Raw genomic sequence first — 13,103 nt, forward strand, 5'->3', positions numbered from 1 at the left:
ATATGACTAGGGTGAAGAAAAGGAGACAGGTCTCAAATGGACTCCCATTCGGGAGTGGCCCCACTGTCTAAACTGGGTAAGGACAAGGGAAAGATGACATTGGGATTAATCTGGGGCAAGTTCTTACCTGTGCAGCAAAAATCCCTGACTGTTCTGATAGCTGATGTCTTAAATGGCCTCTGTGAACAGCCACGTCTTTCAGTAAATCATGGTGTCTGAGAGGGTAAGGCCGGATCGTCTGGGCTGGACACCCAGGTCTGTCCTTGACTAGTTCTGCAGCTGGTCAGGTCATTCCACCCAGCAGTTGTGTGTGTTTTCTGTAAAAGGCCAGATGGTAAATACTTTATGTCTTACAGGCCCTGGAGTCTCCATTACAACCCTCATCTCTGCTGTTATAGCATGAACACAGCCATAGACAGTATGTATGAGCATGGCCGTGTGCCAAGAAAACTTTATTTAAGGACACTGGAACTTGGATTTTATAAAACTTTTATTTGTCACAGGGTCTTTGGGGCAGAAACAGCATCTCCTCTGTGCCTTATTCTAATTTCCAGCCCACATAATTCATGAACACAATAAAGTGGTTGTTGTGAGATAATAAGTATATGAGTGTATATTATATGTACATATATGTATATGTATGTATATACAGTGGACTTTTTTAAAAGATTTTATTTATTTTTAGAGAGAGAGGAAGGGAGGGAGAAAGAGAGGGAGAGAAACATCAATGTGTGGTTGCCACTCACATGTTCGCTACTGGGGATCTAGCCCGCAACCCAGGCATGTGCCCTGACTGGGAATTGAACTAGCAATCCTTTGGTTCACAGGCCTATGCTCAATCCACTGAGCCACACCAGCCAGGGCTGACTTTCAACTGTATTATCATATCCTGTAATAATTTGATACATGTGTCTCTCCAAGTTCTGTGAGCCACTCTGGCAAATTAATCAAAGCTATGGCAGTGGTCACTGGAACCTCTAATTTGCAGCTGGTTGGTCAGAAGCACAGGGGACATGTACTCATGACTGGCATCAGAAGAGTGTGTGTGAAAGAGTAGTGGACAGTCTTGGGGGACTGAGCCCTTAACCTGTGAGATGTGATGCCAGCTTCAGAAATGAGTTAACTTGTGGAACACCCAGATGGTGGGGAAAACGTGCTTATCATTGTGGGAAAAAAAATCCACCCCTTTGGTGACCCAGAGTAAAATGTTCTATGTAAAAGTAAAGGAAATACATATGGGAAGTAACGCACCAAAAGGAAGAACCAAGTGTTCCCCTACATAGTTGTTTTACATAATTTTCTGTTAGGGTGGTTTATTATGTTACAGTAGGAACTGGGACCCCAATAAAGAAACGTGGGATTCATAAAGAGCCCTCCTACTTCATTCCCCAGAGTCATCCAGTCTCCAAAGCCATCAGCTAAGCCTGACAATCTCTCCCAAAACCACACCTCCTCTCCATTATATGACTCCTGACCTGGGGAACTCTTCAACAGCTTCACCTTGAGCTCTTGGAATATCCTCTACTCTAAGATCTCTGCTTCCAGGTGGGAACATTCTCAAATCCATCTCTTAGCAGGAATCTAGGACTTTTTTTTTTTAACCCCCTGAAGCACACACTCAATAAGTCTCTGTCCTGCTTAAATGGCTTTTCATTTTCTTAAAGAGAAGATCCAAGTCCTTCTTGTAGCATTCAAGACCCACTAAGCAATAAGCCTGGTCACCTTCTAGACACATCACTTACTGTTCTCTGCCTCACCATGTGCCCCAACAATGAAATGTAACTAATTTCTTGGCCCGTTCCTGTGCATTTTCACTCCCCTATGCTTGGAATGCAATTTTCTTTCTCTTCATTATCCAAGTCTCTGAGACTCAACCTAGGTGTTACCTTTTCCAGGAAGTAACCCTAGACCCTGTCCGTCTGAGTTAGCTGTTCCTTTGGGGGAAGACCATAATGACCCAAGCATCTCTTTATCACTACATATACCCCCACTCTTCTGTGACTAAGCACTTCATTCTCTAATATCTTCATCCACTTGGTCAGCTTCTCCAGGGTAGAACCCATGACTGATTAGTCTCAGAAGCCAGCAAGGGAGCACCTCTGTGGAGGCAATACCTATACAATACCTACCATCCCTTGTTCCTTGATAAGTGAACTCCATTTTATTCAGGCAGCAATATGCCTTCATCCTAAGCCAATTCAGTCAACCAATTTTTATAACTGCCAGGGATTGGCCTATAAGTAGGTATGTCACTCAGTTCTGCTGATGAAAGGTAAGAAGAGGTCCTATGTAGCCTCTAGAAAGAGTTTCCTTCTCTATTAAATGAGAGAAGTGTGTGAATAGAGTCAATTTTTCTGCCCAGTTCCTTCCTCTGGCTTCAAAGGTTATGTAGATGTGATGTCTGAAACATTGGCAGCCACTTTGTGGTCATGGTCAAGAAATTTCCAAAAACAAACAGGATATTCCAACAGGATATCTATTCCAACAGGATAATAGAATAGAAGGATTCAATTAAACTCAATTTTTATTCAGATTCAGAACCTACCTCCTTCCAATTTTTAAAAATAATTTTTTTCATGGTTTAAGCAATTCAAAGATTTGCTGTAAGTTATACATAAAAACATCCAATTGTACAGTAACTTGGGGAAAACAACAAAAAAATACTCAATCTGTTTCTCTTGGACTCTTGTCTTCTTTTTCTCCACTTTTCCCCATGCTTGTATCTATTGGGCTTGAAAACAACACTATAATATATTCTCATGGTACTTAAAAAGCTCAGAAAAGGCTCATTTCCCCAGACTCACAGATTATCACTTTTAGGAGTAGAAGGTTAGGGAATCAATCTTGATGATGGTGTTGGGTGAAGAGTCCTCTCTTTCTGTTCTTGGTTACCATGTCTTTCACATCCACTGTGGTAGAAAAAGAAACATATTTGGTCTTTGTCCCAAGTTCTTGGGATAAGGTTAAAACCCTTGCAATTTCATGAGTGATAGAAGTGTCTTATTTTATTGATGAGGGGCCCATTTTGATCACACCAGGATTTTTGCTAATGAGGTAAATTAGGGTGGACCCTTACATAGCCTTATGGGACCAAGTGATTAGAGCTTTGGAAGTTTTAGCTTCACACACCAACTTCTGAGAAGGGGAGGTAAGAGACAGGCTAGAGACTATGCTCTATAAAAACTCTTGAACAATGAAGTTGGATGATCTTCTAGGTTAGTGAACACATCAAGGTATTGGTAGGGTGGTTCCCCCAGAAAGAACATGGAAACTTTGTGCATACACATCCTCCATACTTTACCCTGTGTATCTCTTCCATTTGCTTGTTCTTGAGTTATAGACTTTATAATAAACCAGTAAACACGTGTAAATTGTCCTCCTGATTTCTATGGTCCATTCTAGCAAATTATCAAATCTGAGGACAGGGTAAAGGCAATGCCTGACTTACAGCTGCTCAGTAAGAAGTATAGTTGGCAACCTTGTACTTACAATTACCAACTCAAGTGAGAGCAGCCTTATGGCATGGAGCTCTTTACCTTGTAGGATCTGGGCCTAATTGCAGATAAACAGTGTCAGGCTGAGTTGAATTGTAGAACACCCTGTTCAGGTCCACAGAGAATTGGAGAATTTCTTGGTGTAGAACAAACCCACACATTTGGTCAGAAGTGTTGTGTGAGATGAAAACAAGTTTTTGTTTAACCATCATGTCTATTTTTTTCTTGCGTGCCTCTAATTCTTCTAAACTCAGTAATTGTTTCATTTATTTTTCTGAATCTCTGAAAGAAAAGGGGACTAAACACCCAGCATTCTTGACCCTAGACATTTAGAGGACTGAACTTCCTCTCTCCCACAGAAGATGGGAGGTAAGGGGAATATTCAGACATTGAGTTTCTAAAAATAGTTTGCTGACAGTATATCAAGAGTACTTTATGGAAATTGAAAGATGCAATGCTCTGAATTTCTGTCACTTGATTGTTTCAAATCCCACCGTCCCTCCCCCTTGTCCTTCAATAAAGCATCTACTGAAGCTGCTCCAACCTCAGTTACTCCACTAGAAGCCAAGAACCGGTCACAGGAACAGGATCTGAGCTGGTGGTAAGTTCGAAGCCTGACAATTATTTTTTGAACATTTGCTATGTGGCAGATACCTTCTGAACTCTAGACCTGGGCTGCCCAGTAAGAACCCACTTGCCACATATGGTTACTGAGCTCTTGCAAGTCTGACCTGAGAGGTGCCATAGTCAGAAATGAATTCAGTTATTTAAGACTTACTACAAAAAAAGGATACAAAATAGCTCACTGATAATTCTTATATTAGTTATATGTTCCAACTATGTTCTTTTTGATATGTTGGGTTAAATAAAATACTATTAAAATTAATTAATGTATTGTTAAAATTAATTTTTACTTTGTAAAAACTTGCAAGTCACATATGTGGCTTGCACTTATAGTTCACATTTATGTTTTTATTGGACAGGGTTACTATAGAAATATAGCACTGAAAAAAATGTTATAGTTGTTGGAGCATATGTACAAATGTGGAGGGTATTTAGAACAAAAAACATAAATGAAAAAATAAATAAGAACAGTGTGTGGTGAGATAGGCTGTACTAGGGTTAGCTGTTTTGCACTGTGGGTCAGGAAGAATGCCTCTGAGGACATAATATCTAAGCTGAGATAGGAATATTCAGAAAGAGCCAGATGTGGGGAACTTGAAAGTAAGGGCACTGAATGCAGAAGAAACAGAGGATGCAAAAGCCCTGAGAAGGTGTGAGCTTGGTATGTTAAAGAAGTGAAGGGAATTCAGTGGGGATCCATCACAGTGTGTGAGAGGACGGTGGATGTGTGAGTCTGAGGGGTACACAAGGCAGATCCAGGAGGGCTTGGTAAGCTTGAGTTAGTAGTTTAGAAACCATTGCAGAGCGCTGAGCAGAATAATATAGCATAATTAGCAGTTTTTCTTGTTTTCTTTTTATTTTTGTATTGTTGTTCAATTACAGCTCTCCCCATTTTTCCCCCATTGCTCTCCCCTGTCCTGCCCACCCCCCTCCCATTGTCCTTCTCCATGGGTCCTTTACACAAGTTCCTTGACTTGACTCTTCCCCTTCTTTTCCCCATTATCTTCTTCCCCCCTCCCTTCTGGTAACTGTCAGGTTGTTTTTTATTTCCTTGTCTCAGGTTCTATTTTGCTCACTTGTTTGTTTTGTTAATTAGGTTCCACTTATAAGTGAGATCATATAGTATTTGTTCTTCACCTCCTGGCTTATTCACTTAGATTAATACTTTCTAGTTCCATCCATGCTGTTGCAAAGGGTAGAAGTTTCTTCTTTCTTTCCACTGCATAGTATTCCACTGTGTAAATGTACCAGTTTTTTATCCACTCATTTACTGATGGGCATTTAGGTTGTTTCCAGCATTTGGCTATTGTAAATAATGCTACTATGAACATTGTAGTGCATAGGTTCTTTTGAATTGGTGTTTCAGGATTCCTAGGGTATAATACCAGCAGTGGAATTACCAGGTCAAAAGGCAGTTCCTTTTTTTTTAGGAAATATCATATTGTTTTCCACAGTGGTTGCATCAATCTGGATTCCCACCAACAGTGCACTAGGGTTCCATTTTCTCCACATCCTCACCAGCACTTGTGGTTAGTGTTTCTAAAAGATCATTTGTCTTTGTCTACAAAAAGGACTGGGGGGTGCTGCATCATTGCCAGAAACAAAGCTATTTGCAAGGTTAGTGCAAATAAACAGCTAGACAAGAACTCTGAACAATGGTAAAGGTGATAAAAATTATTATAGGTGTCAACTTAGTTGCTTTATAGATAAAATTGATTGATTTGGATTGGATTGGATGGCCTAGAAAAGAGAAATCAAGGATAAGTGTTAGATTTGGAAGTTTAACAATTGAATGTGCAGGCTCCAAATAGAAACAGAATATTAAGAGCAACTAGCATGAATGGATGGAAGAATTAAGAGTTTGGGTTAGGCAATAGTAGGTTTGGGGTGCCTATGGGACTCTTATGGAGAGATGTCAAGGGTCAGTTGATTATATATCAGGCTAAAACTGTGAAGAGAAGCCAAGCTGATTACATAAACCAGAAGTTATCAGTAGAATATTATAAGCCATAAGACTGGATAATGTTACTCATGAAACAAGTAGAGGATACACAGAGGCAGGGACATGACCTGGAATACCCAACATTTAGAGTTAAATGTAGGGGAGAAGAAGCAAGTAAGTAAGATGGAGATGAGGTGGGTATAAAGACAACCAAGGGTGTGTTCTGAGTGCATTTTATCATCTAAAGACATAAGAAAATGTGTTTTTGGAAAAAGAAATGGGTTTATGGGTCCACATCACTGAGCTATAGAGTAAGAACTGAAAAGGCACCCCTGGAGCAGGGACATGGAGGCCATCAGTGTCCTTCAGGGGAGTACAGCCCATGGCATAGTCAGGACCCAAGTCAGTATGTGTGAGTTTAGGAGAAAGGTGAGATGACAGGTAGAGACACTACCTTCTAGCTGTGGCTGTGAATCCCCTTCACTGACAGAATTTTCTTGCAAGAACAGGGCTCAAGCTGGAAAGAAACATGGGCCAAGGATGGTTGCCTTGTGAAGGGATGACAGATGATCATGTCTGTGTGATAGAATGATCTAGTAGAAGGAAAATCTTGGGGATGTTCTGGCAGGAAGGAAAAGTGATCCTGCAAGAGAAAAATTCTTCGGAAGGTGAGGGAGAGAGGGATCCAGAGCAAACGTGAAGGGGGAAGGAACAAGCACTCTGGATTCACTGTAACAGGTACAGATAAATGGGAGGGTTTGGGAGACAGAAAGTTACAACATTCACAATTACTACCACTTTCTCATGAAAACATGAGGTACCGGCATCAGCTGAGAGCAGTAATGCAGAGGAGATTAAGAATTTTGAGGAGAAAGCAGAACTGAAACGATTACTTCAAAGCATGGAAATGTGAACATCATGAAGAAATAGAGTAAAATAACAAGGAACTACTAAGTTTGTGTGTGAAATCTGTGGTCTAAATATAGTTGCACCCTTAGTAATTATAATATTGGGCAGGTCGCCTCCTCTGCCAAGGTCATGAATGATTTACTTATCAAAACCAAGGATGCTGTCACTGGAGACGATAAATTGTACAGTGACCAGCACCTTTTAAGAGTCACCAAATAGCAGGCATCGTAATGCATCCAAGTACCACCTGGGACACACAGGTTCTCCCCTACTCTGGACTGAGAGAGCAGGCCCCTAATTTCACAACTCTGCCTCATTGGCCTTTCCCCACCTGTCATAGCACAATCATCCTTCCTTGTTGTGTCAACATGTTTAAACCAATAATTTAGAGATTTTCAAGCTCATCATATCTTCTGAGGTCCTTGTAGGATGCACAGTGGGTGGGTAGAGAGACCCTGCCCCTGTCCAGGAAGTATTGGGTGGGAGAAAGTTAAGAGCACATTTCTGGTGGAACCTATCTAGTGGAGCTCAAATTTGGGCCCTACCTCTTTCTAACTGGGGGCTTTAACAAGTAATGAAAGCCAGTGTAAGTCTCACTTCATCTGTACAATGGTTATACTAATTATAATGGACGTCATCCCTATTTAAAACTTCACAAAGAATGTTTAGTGCTTCACATGCTTTCACACATGCAAATCTCAAGAGCCGTAAGAGTAGAGTTGTGGCGAGGGTTAGAAGAAGAGCTCTTAGCACATACAACACGTTCATAAGCAGTAATTATGATTATCACAAGCATTGTTCTTGACCTGAACTTGAGTTTCCACAATGTATAAACCAGGACTGAATCCCAGGACACAGGGCAGAGCCCAGGGAGCACCAAGAGTTCCCATGTGTTAAAGGCACCCAGTTCAGCCTAAAAGATTTCCATGTCTATGTTTAGCTAATCTTCACCTAGGAACCAGTCTTCACCCCAAATGCCCATCATTCTGTAGAGGAGGAAACTGAAATTCACAGCTATATTACTGTCACTGGACAGGTGTCAGTGAGGATATTAGAATACAGACTGGCCTACCGCCTCAGCCCAGCACTCTACACTATGAAACCTGTGGTCTAAATCCAATTGCACCCTCAAGTGGGGTACCTTCCCCAATGGGACACTTCACAATGTCTGTAGAGACTTTTGGTTGTGACAACAGAAGGAGGCTGGTAATGGCATTGTAGCAGGTGGAGGCTGGGGATGCTTCTAAACATCCTACAGTGTACAAGACATTCTCCCAGAACAAAGAATTCAATCCTGTACTAACTGTTAAAGTACTCCTTTGCAAAGGAAAGTGGATTCCATTTGCCAGTGAGACTAATCAGAGTTAGGCTCCAAAGATGGAGGGGAACATCTTCCCTGAAGAGTGAGTAACTACATGAACTTGGGTTTGGTTAGCAAAGAAGAATGAGGGAATGGATGTTGGGTGGGAATCCAGCCATGTCTGTCACAGTTGAGTAGCAGAGAAAGGACTTGTATGTCACATCAAGCTGGATTGAAGTCCTCCCTCTGCCACTTACCTCTTTAGTGACTTCTGCAGGTCTTGTAATTGCTCAGAATATCAACTTATTCTCATGAAAAACTGGAAACAATGGACATTATGAGTTGTATGTAGGTTACACTGGATCTCTGTATATGTAACTAGACCCACACTTAAAAATGATGCATGGTCTTTGATAAGAGCCACACAAATATTGACTATCTACTAATCTTGTTTCTTTATGCCACAGACACTAAAGCTACACAGTGGATAGAAATTCTTTGCATTCCAAACAGAGGAGAGCTCCATGTCAAACAGAGACAATGAAAAAACAGAGCATTTAGTGTAGAAAAGGGGCTCCTTTGCAGACTTGCTGCAGCAGACACCACAAGATGGAACATATTTCCAGTACCTGTTCAAGATCCTCTTTAAGTATAAACCTAAACCACACTCTGAGACTAACAACATAGTCACACATGCAATCACTAAGAGCCCTGTGAGAGGAGTATGGTGAGACAAACAGCACCACAGATCAAGGGTTCTCACAGAGGGAAGGGACAGGAGCTGGGTGGGAGCCTGCCAGAACCTGGGGCTGGCAGAGTTTGCAGAGCCAGCTGGCATCTATGCATTGAGTCATGGGTGGAAGATGATGGGACCCTACTGACTCTGAGTCTAGTGCCTCCCTCACTGTGCTGAACATGCCTCCCATCAATTTTCTGTTTTTTTATACACCCTCAGCTCAGTCTTCTGCTGATGGACGGGAGCCTTCTAGCCCTCTTGGTTAAGTAATTAGCCTAATAGGTGGAATGAATATTAATAATTATGGAAATATGGAGAACTGTCTTTTCCCAGGGGAGCAGCCAAGAGTTTGTCAAATGTATAGTGACTGAGCACAAGGTTCAGTAGAGTGGGTATCCCGTTTGGCAAGGAAGCTATATATAGTGCATGCTGATGTTGATCTGAACCGAAATGCTGTAGGATGGCTTCACATCCTACAAATTCCTGTTGCTGAAATTTTTCAGGTGTGGACAAGATGGCAACTGACTACATGGCTCTGCATATCTTCACAATGGTGGTGCAAGGAATCACCTGTGTCCTCAGCATCCTAGGCAATGGGCTTGTGATCTGGGTGTCTGGATTCCGGATGGCAATCACAGTCACCACCTTGTGCTATCTGAACCTGGCCTTAGCCGACTTCCTTTTTGCTGCCACTCTGCCATTCCTCATAGTTGTAAGTGCCAGGGAAGGACAATGGCCTTTTGGCTGGCTCATGTGCAAGTTAATTAACTTCTTGGGGGAAACAAACCTGTTGGCAAGTGTGTTCTTCACTGCCTTCATTGCTCTGGACCGCTGTATTTGTGTCTTGTGTCCAGTTTGGGCCCAGAACCACCGCACTGTAAGTCTGGCTATGAAAGCGATTACTGTACCTTGGATTCTTGCAGCAGTCCTTAATTTGCCAGTTTTCATCCTCTTTACTACACAAAAGGATGAAGAAAATAATGTATACTGCGGTTTTAACCTTGAAATCTGGGGGAACATCACTGAAGAAGAGAAGATACACAGGTTGTTCACCTCAGTAAAAACCATGGGGATCAGCCGCTTTGTCGTTGGCTTCACATTTCCAATGTCCATCATTGCTATCTGCTACAGTCTCGTTGCTGTGAAAATCTGCAAAAAAGGCATGACTAGTTCCAGCCGTCCCTTCTGGGTCCTCAGTGCTATTGTGGCCACCTTCTTCATTTGCTGGTTCCCCTGTCAACTGTGTCTTCTTCTGTTTGCAGTCTGGACCAAAGAGATACTGTTTGAAGGGAAGTACAAAATCCTTCTTTATCTAAGAGTCCTAACAGGTCTCCTAGCCTTCTTCAACAGCAGTATCAACCCAACACTCTACGTCTTCCAGGGAAAGGACTTTCAAAAGAGAGTGATCCACTCCCTGCCAGCCAGCCTGGTCAGGGCCCTAACCAAGGACTCAGCCCCAACCAGTGACACAACAACCAAATCTGTTTCACTTCCTACAGAGGCCAATTTGTAGGAGATGGCAGGTGATTGGGTGCATTATTGCACTCTGCCAGCTTCTACCCTGCTCTCGTTTCCAGCTTCATCTTACCTTGGGTCTTACTGAGTGTTATGTAAATTTTCTCCGGCCAGGAGACCATCAAAAGAGGCTAAGGGCTCCATCATTACATTCAGAGTTTATTAAGGGAACATACACACAAGGCTCAGATTCGGCAGCAGCAAGATAACATGGGTATCTCCCGTGCCACATGGAAGGCATTAAGGAGTTTATAGGACAGGGTAGGATGAATGGGAATGACCCACCTCAGTAAGGAAACACTGCCTTCTATTTACCCAGGCATGGTCATGGCCCAGTCCAGGAAGCAGCAATGCCTGGGGAAAAGGGCTGGTGCAGGGCAAGTCTCTAAGAAGATTTATGGGAAGCAATCTATGATCTAGCCTGAATCTAGCTGGATCTAGCTACACAATCTGGCAGTGGTCCCATTAGTGAATAGTTTGTTCTCCACAATGAACCCCTCATCATAAAGAATACTTGGGTGCCCCTGATTTCAAAGGAAAAAATGGACCTCAGGGTACTACTGATGTCATTTTTGGTTTTGGCACCTCAGTCCATGTACCCTGGGATAAGCGGAGATGGGAAGGAGTACAAGGAAAGAGAAGAGAAAGAGTGATGGGGAATCTTAAAGCTTAGATGAGAAAATAAGAGGAAAATGCTGGTATTTCACCATGAAGTAAGATGTTTGCTATAGATTGCTTTTAGCTGTTTTTATGTGACCACAGAAGTTTCCTATTCCTAATTTACTAACAGTTTTCTTCTTAATCATGAATAACTATTGGGTTGTATCATGTGCATGTTCTGCACATACTAAGAGGATCATATTATTTTTAGTGTTTTACTTATATCATCATAAACTATAATCCTTTTTGAACATTAAACTACCCTGGATTCCTAGAATAAACCACACTTACTCCTGATGTATTTTACATATTTCTAACTAATCTCACTAGATTGGTTTGGAACTTCCATATATATATTTGGAACTTCCATATATATATATATATATATATATATATATATATATATATGGGTTTGTTCTTTTTCTTTACTATCTGTGTCAAGTTTTACATCAAAAGGTGTAAAAAGAGGTGGGAAGCAAGTCCTCCAATTCTATTCTCTGGTGTCATATCTTTCATAAAAGTTTAGAGAAACTCACCAGTGAAGCCAGTTGGGTCTTGGGCTTTATGAGAAAACTTCTAAACAGGTTCGATTTCTTTAATAATTATCAGACTATTCTGATTTTCTATTTCCTCTTCTGTCAGTTTTGGTAACCAATGACTTCCAAGGAATTTAGCTATTTTATCCAAACTTTCAAATTTATTGTCATAAAACAGCATGATAGCCACATACAGTATATACAGTACTTGACACAGTTACCTTTACATAATAACAATGTAATCTCTCTGAGGGCCAGGTTTGGCCTTTATTGTTCATGAATGGATCCTGATTCTGTACGTGCAAAATAGTGCCTGACATGTGACAGACACTCAATGAGGAGTTACTGAATTAATGAATCAATAAAACATAGTATCACACAGGTGTCAACTGAAAACCTTTAATGTCTAAGTAAGATGAACTCTGAATTAATCATGAATTGGGCTGTGCTTCTCAAACTCCCAGTACTATTCCCCAAATTTACAAATCCTTACATGGTTTATATTTTTAGGAACACATCAGTTTTGACTTTCTGTTTCAAATACAATACTCTGGCTAACTGTTGACTCATATTTTTGTTTTGAAATAAATCGATCTGTAATATTAGCCAGCCTTTTTTCTTGGTTTCTGCAAATCATCACTCACACAATGTCATCTAATGCATAACACAACATCCTGATTCTTTGGCAAAGATGAACTAAAAATAAATATTCAAATACAAAAATATATAGTTTGGTCTCCATCCCTGGTTCTTGTAAATGGCTTCTAAACACTTGCGAAATTTTGTGAATGCTAGAAGTGTCTTTTTATTCATAAAGACCCCTTTGGATCACTCCAGAATTTATGCTAATGAGGTGAGTTAGGTTGGGTCCCTAGGTACCCTCTGTGGAACCAGGTGATAAAAGCCTTTGGAAATTTTAGCTCAACACACTGACCTCTGGGAATGGGAGTTGGGAGGGTGCTGGACATTAAGCTCTATAAAACTCTTTTTTTTTACTGAACCACTTTATAAAAGTCTTGAACAATAAGATTTCATGAGCTTCCTGTTGCTAAACACATCAAGGTGCTGGGGGGTGGCACCCAGTAAGAAAATGAGACTCTGCATACATACACCCCCCCCCATACCTCTTCTATGCATATCTCTGATCTGGCTGCTATTGAGTTGTATTCTTAATAATGAACTGTGAGATGTAAGTAAATTCCTTCCTGGGTTCTGTGAACCATTCTAGCCAATCATCCTGCCTGAAAAGGGGGCCATGGGAACCCCTGATGGACAGCTGTTCAGTCATAACTACAATGGACAACCTGGGACTCCCAAGTGGCATCTGAAGTGGGGGGTAGCCTTGCAGCCCTGAGACTTTTACCTTGTGGGATATGACCCTCATTCC

General features: G+C 41.3%; 1 protein-coding gene across 1 annotated transcript; it reads left to right on the plus strand.

Annotated features, from left to right (window-relative positions):
- Positions 1 to 3,991: 3,991 nt before the first annotated feature.
- On the plus strand, positions 3,992 to 10,588 carry LOC114511136 (N-formyl peptide receptor 2-like). Its single transcript, XM_028529805.2, has 2 exons — positions 3,992 to 4,095; positions 9,509 to 10,588. The coding sequence occupies exon 2, from the start codon at positions 9,520 to 9,522 to the stop codon at positions 10,516 to 10,518; it is 999 nt and encodes a 332-aa protein (XP_028385606.2). The 5' UTR covers positions 3,992 to 4,095; positions 9,509 to 9,519; the 3' UTR covers positions 10,519 to 10,588.
- Positions 10,589 to 13,103: the final 2,515 nt, after the last annotated feature.

The sequence above is a fragment of the Phyllostomus discolor genome, chromosome 12, assembly GCF_004126475.2.
Source record: "Phyllostomus discolor isolate MPI-MPIP mPhyDis1 chromosome 12, mPhyDis1.pri.v3, whole genome shotgun sequence".
Lineage (NCBI taxonomy): Eukaryota > Metazoa > Chordata > Mammalia > Chiroptera > Phyllostomidae > Phyllostomus > Phyllostomus discolor.